The following is a 6,472-nucleotide window of genomic DNA, read 5'->3' as shown; positions in this document are numbered from 1 at the left end:
TTCTGAGGCAGAAGGCGGTCTCGGAGATATCCAGGTCCGATGCCATGGAGCGCTTTGAAGATAATAACCAGCACCTTGAAGCGCACCCAGAAAGCCACCGGCAGCCAGTGCAGCTCGCGCAGCAGCAGTGTTACATGGGAGCGACGAGTCCCTCCCAACACCGCCCGCGCGGCCGCATTCTGGACTAGCTGGAGCCTCCGAGTGCTCCTCAAGGGAAGCCCCATGTAGAGAGCATTACAGTAGTCCAGGCGGGAGGTGACGAGAGCATGGGTGACTGTGCGCAAGGCGTCCCGGTCCAGAAAAGGCCGCAACTGGTGAATCAGGCAAACCTGATAAAACGCCCCCCTGGTCACGGCCGACAACTGGTCTTCCAGTGTCAGCCGTGGGTCCAGGAGGACCCCCAGGTTGCGTACCCTCTCCGAGGGGGCCAGAATTTCGCCCCCTATAGTCAGCGATGGAATCAGCTGACTATGCCGGGGCGCCGGCAGCCACAGCCACTCGGTCTTGGAAGGGTTGAGCCTGAGTCTGTTCCTCACATGATCATGATAGCCTTTTGACTATTTAGACTAGGGGTCCCCAATCTATTACCGGGCCATAGGCTATTTGGAATTGGGCCATGTGAATGGCTGATTGGAGTGTGCGTAGATGCGCGGTTCAAGTGGCAGACCGGTGGGCACTCGCGCAAATGCACCAGCCTGCTACTCACACAAGTTGAGCTTTGTGCATCCATGCTGTCCTGCTACTCGCTCAGCCCAGTTCCCCTCTCCCCCCCCCAGCTGGGCTGCCAATCCGCAAAGGTTGGGGAACACTGATATAGACAACCCTCTGCAGACTTCCTGTGGTCAGCATTTTATTGATCTAATAAATAAAACATGCAAACAATGAATGGCTGTCCTGAAATCTGAAAATTCAATAAGTGGACAAAAACTATTTTATACTGATTGAATCATTTCAGTATATGTCAGTTTTCCCATCATCCAAGCACATTTTTCCAAATTCTATTTCCATGTATGAGATTCTACTTTCTATAGTACTTGCTCCTATTTTATTTCTATCTGGAACCTTCCAAATCAACCATTCTTTGCAGGGGAATATAAAAAAATTAGGTTGTTTGAACAATGAACTCAGGAAGTTTCCCACTTCCCTATCCAGCTGTCAGTGGTCACTTACTTTAATAGCAACTATGCACTCCTGGTGATCAGTCTTCCTCACACAAACCAGTTCTGGAAAATCCATGGATTGTTGCCGGGGAAAGCATTCCCTCTTCAGCCTTAGGCATTTTTCCTGCTCTTCATTGGATACTGTGCACCATCGTACAGAAGAAGATGCAAGACACAGAGCTATGAAAAAAATGAAAAGGGTGCAGATAATGTTAATGTGCTTAAACAAGAATTGATAGTTCTGCCTTATTGAAGCTCTTTCTACAATTAAACAGGCACGAAATCAGATTAAAAGGGTGACTGAATTGCAGTGGACTGAATTCATTTTTATTGACTGTAGGGATGATGTTTTGCACGTCTTAGACAAGAATATCTGGACTTGTATTTCGGTTGCCACTTATTGAACAACGTCACATGTTATTTACAATCCATTTTTATATGCAAGATTAGGTATATTACTAATTTCATAGAATGAGAAACAGCACAGATTTTGTATATATAAAATGTATCTTTTCTAGTTTCTAAAAGGAATTCCTCAGTTTGAAGATTTGTCAGCAGACACTCCTAAAATCCAAATAAATCCAATTTCAGTTTAAGATCACACAGGAAGAGCAGACTCAGAGAAAGAAAGTTAATAAATGAAATTAACTAGAAATAAAATTGTGGATATGAGTACCTAAATAATTACAATTACATCATTATTATAAAAAATGATAATTTGTTAAGGTGTTTAGCATGGTAAGTGATAGAAGTATAATTGCACTTTTTAGCAGTATATTATAGATTAATTACTGAGAAAAATTTTATAGTTTGCAAAATAATTTAGAAAATGTCTTTGGGCTTCAAGAAAGGATATGAAACAGTCATTAAAGCAATTTAAATGCAATTAAGATTGAAGACAGACCAAAAACTTTGCAAAGAGTCAAACTGGTAACCAAATATTAGAAAACAACAAATATTGGGCAGAACAGGAACGTTCTTATTATTATACAGAAGTTAATCAGTGAAGATAATCTATACTCCTTAGGGAAGAAGTACTTAATCCTCATGCTGCTACAGAAAAGGCCATGTCACACATTTTCATCTAAACTCTCTAATTTGGGGTCCCCAACCCCTGGGCCACGGCATATTTGTGACCGGGCTGCACAAGTGGTGGACCGGTGTGCACACACACATGCAGTTCAACTTGTAAAAGTTTAAGAACATGCTGAAAAAATTGCTAAGAAAACTGCAGCAACTAGTCCATACAGTCACCAGGAGTCAAAAATTGACCTGAAAGCACACACCTACCTAAAGGATTATAAGGGTGTAGTCTAAAACATTTTAATGATGCCTGGTGACATATTTCTGATTTAGACTATCATAATACATTCAAAAGGTTTCCAAGCTATAGCTAGATGCATATCATCTTGCCCAGTAATTAAGATTTTCTTCATGTTGTGCACTGTTCAATAACTTGCCCATCAAGTTCTTCAACCAACTTTCAAAAATCTTATTTCAAGTTATGTATTGTGTTGTATTGTTTCCTAGGATAATGGAAAGCTAACACTATTTAGAGCAATTTCTCTATCTGTTTGGAAGTTGAGTTATGGCAACTGGATTTTTTTTCTTTCTTTGTTTGAAACATTTCACTGCTTATCCAAGTAAAGACTTCTTCAGACTGAAAAAGCTATGTGAATGAGCTGTGAAACCTTTCAAACAAACAAAGAAAAGAAGTCCAGTTGCCATGATTCAACTTCCAGACAATTCTACCTGGGTGACTGAGAACTTTCATTAACATATTTCACTATTTATTATACTTTTTTTACAAATGTAGGGTCATTTTGCATTACATATGCATATTAATCCATTGCATATTGTTGTTATTCAGTCTCTGTTGAATTATAGCTGTGTTGAAGTAATTCATTTTAGCAGTATACCAGACATCATGTGTAGACTCATGACATGAGGTAATTTTCATATTCTCCATTATATTACAAACGTTCATTATTGGAACTTGTACCAATGCATGACAGTAACATATGAAAAGATTTACAGCCTTTGAAATAGACATTACTGATCCCTGCACTATCTCTTCCTATTAATTCTGATGGTTATGAATATTGTCATTTGAATTGAATCTGGAGACTTGTGATCATCTGTTCTGCAAAAGAACTTTTATCGAGATTTTGATAAAATCACAGATTACAGGAAGATTGCATTAATCTCCCTTTGCTAACACCCCAAGGTCGTGATTTTCATTTCAGCTCCCAAATTTGCACATATTTTTTTTAAAAAAAATGCTGGCATATTATTTAAAATAACAGAATTAAGGCAATGTTTTGTTGATCCTTACTTCAAGGAACAACATTAAGTTACTGATGGAGCTGAAAAACTCCCCATTCTGAAATTTAGGAAAGCCACTGCCAAATATCTTTCCAAAATTTCTGTCTTCCAGATATCTTGCACAACATATCCTTTTCTTTTCAGTCCACAAAATCATATTATAAAATAAATATAATGGGTTTCTCAGACTCAGTTTTACTTTGTAACCTGTATAGAAGACAGAGATAACAATAACAAGGACAAATTGTTAAGTGTGTCTATTCAATTCCATACCTGCCCCTTCTACCTATATTTTGTTCTAATCTCACCAGGAAAGAAATAAAAAAGTATTTGCAGAAATAATTTAGATGACAGAGGAATAATTAACCAACCTATCTCTTATTCACCATTTCTCTCCTACAGTTTCTTTTGGTATGCAATCACCTTAACTTAGAAATATTTCTTAAAGTATCATCACACCCTAATATTCCTTGTTCAAAGCACATCTTCATCATAATAATAAAAATAGTATTCTTTCTTCTTTTGCCTTTGAATTCACATCTAATTAAATAATTTATGTATTATTCCCCCTTTCAATCTGTATGAAAGCATAACTCCAAGTTCAGTGTGTGCTTAAACTAAAACTTAAATCTTCATATTAAAAAAAGTATATTTGGCAGAATTCTTGGACCAGATCCTCAGTTAAAAATGAAATTTCTGGGAGTTTTTTTTTTATTTTGCAATTTTCTAGTTCTTAAAAACATATTTGAAATAAGGTAATTGGTGTAGCACAGTGCGTAAGGTGCTAGACTTACATGATGGAAATCTAGATCATGGAGTATGCTGCGTGACTTTATACTAAATTTTCCTCAGCCAAACCAATCTTTAGGGTTAGTGAAAACATAAAAGTAAAAGAAGACCCCATATATGCCAACCTGAGTTCTTAGAAGAAAAGGTGGAAAATAAATGCAATAGAAAGAGAAAGAAATACTCCACAGTAGTTAAAGGTTTCATTTTGAAAACTAGTGCAGAATTTGCCCCTTTAATCACCTCGTGCAACTCTGTTAGTCTGCATTCACTTACCTAGCAGCCCAAAGGACAGAGTGGCTTGGAGGGCAAATTTCATTTTCTCCCCCTCTGGTTGCTTTCAGGCAAGGTGCTGCAGAGATGTCAGTCACAGACTGCTCCCACAGAGTCTGTGAAGGCTGTTGACTCAGCTGGCTTGCCTTTTTATAGAGAGCCTGGACTCTGCAGGGTTAGCAGAAGCAGTGACCCAACAGTGTTTGTCCTTCCTTGTTTCCCAATAGTGCCTGTCTCCTGTTCTATCTCACCAGCCTACTTCAGGGAGAATCTCACGTTGGCACTGAATTCACTGCATGCCCGGAATGGAAAAAGGGGAATTGTTCGAGAAGCTTCAGCTGGGAATTTCCACATTGTTTCAATTCTTCCTTTACCTGAAACTCAATTCTATTAGCAAGGACACATTCTTCCACTCCCATCATTGCAATGGCATCTACATATGCCTGCTGAAGCTGTGACTAAATTTTGCCTACTTATGCAACAGCTCCACTCTATTAAAAGTCAGAGATTTAATTTCTGTACAACTAGGACTATATTCTAAAAGCAATATCCATTATTGATGGCTCTCTGTTAGGGGGCCTCAAGATAGATATTGAAATGAGCAAAAGGTTGAAAGTTAAGGAACCCTTTCCTTCCTTCCTGTCTTCCTGTCTTCCTGTCTTCCTTCCTTCCTCCCTCCCTCCCTCCCTCCCTTCCTTCCTTCCTATGGTTTACTCTTACAAGGCAATGCATTCAAAAGTCCATTGTGGCTCTGGACTTGTTTCAAGCAGGAAACAAATTATTTTTTTATGTATGTCACTCCAATTGCTATCTGATTCTGAGCATCTTATAATTCTACCATGCGTAAACAGGATTAAAGTAATTTAGACATAACCAAATAAATAAACAGCATTGCAGAGTAATATATTCCAGTGCAGAGGACCCAATAGGAACCCATATGTAGGAATATAGAGATGCTATTCTTTTCAAGATATTTATTTGTTACAAAACATCCACCTTTAGCAACTTAAAAACCAATAACACATGCATTATAGCATGATATTTTGTAGATTCTTTAGCTTTTTTTTTGTTTTTCAATCTTCCAGTGAAAGATAATACTTTGTATCTGGCCACAATGATGCATTTTGGGGGTGACATCATATTGAGACTACTGCAGAACAGTGCGTGAGCTGACTTTGAAATCTCTGTGGAAATTTCAGCTGCTTCATAATACTGTAATACAATTACTGACTAAACAAAGTACTAGAGACCATTTCAAGGTCCAATTCAAAAGAATGGTTTAAATCCACCTTGGTCTCCTTACTAGTTGAAGTAGAGTTACAGAGACATTAGCAAATAATGCCCTAATTGAAGAACACACAAAAAAACACTGTTCTGTATGTCATTGGAACCCTGGCAAAGTTTCAGAGGTGAAGCAAGAATTAACTATGTACCCACATAGAAGGGTGAAAGAAAGAACAAATAAAGAAAAAGAAAGGACCAAATAGAAATAGGAATTACTATATTAGAAAAGATTGCATTTTTGTGAGAAGTTTGAGAAAAAGGAATGTGACAAAGAGCAAAACAACAAAAACAGCTTGGAAGCCAGAGAGATAGACTATCTTGATGCTGCAGTAGAGATGGGAGTGCTGCTTCAGACATAACTCTTACAAAAAAAAAGCTTCTGATAAAAGAGGAATTATAGGAGGAATAGAGAGACCTTATTAAGAAGTATGAGAAAATATAGATTGGGCAGAGGTCGGCCCCAAGGCCCCTAACTTGTGGGGTGCCACAAGGGTCGGTCCTCTCCCCCTTACTGTTCAATATTTATGTGAAGCCGCTGGGGGAGATCATCCGTGGCTTTGGGGTGGATTTCCATCAGTACGCTGATGATACTCAGCTGTACATTTCCACCCCAGGCCACCCCAATGATGCCCTTGACGTGATGG

The 6,472-nt window shown here is 38.6% G+C and overlaps 1 protein-coding gene across 1 annotated transcript in view; it reads right to left on the bottom strand.

The window, feature by feature from the left end:
• LOC107294969 (ovotransferrin) overlaps positions 1 to 4,764 on the bottom strand; it is a 34,192-nt gene extending 29,428 nt beyond the window's left edge. The window contains exons 1-2 of the mRNA XM_015824248.1: positions 4,548 to 4,764; positions 1,171 to 1,340 (exon numbers count right to left, since the gene is read on the bottom strand). Of these exons, the coding sequence (XP_015679734.1) occupies positions 1,171 to 1,340; positions 4,548 to 4,590 (213 nt within the window). The 5' untranslated portion in view covers positions 4,591 to 4,764. The remainder of the gene's footprint in view (positions 1 to 1,170; positions 1,341 to 4,547) is intronic.
• Between the last annotated feature and the right edge of the window lie 1,708 nt (positions 4,765 to 6,472).

This window comes from Protobothrops mucrosquamatus, unplaced genomic scaffold (genome assembly GCF_001527695.2).
Source record: "Protobothrops mucrosquamatus isolate PMUCROS unplaced genomic scaffold, P.Mucros_1.0 scaffold2170, whole genome shotgun sequence".
NCBI classification, from domain to species: domain Eukaryota; kingdom Metazoa; phylum Chordata; class Lepidosauria; order Squamata; family Viperidae; genus Protobothrops; species Protobothrops mucrosquamatus.
This window is presented reverse-complemented; position numbering and strand designations above follow the sequence as displayed.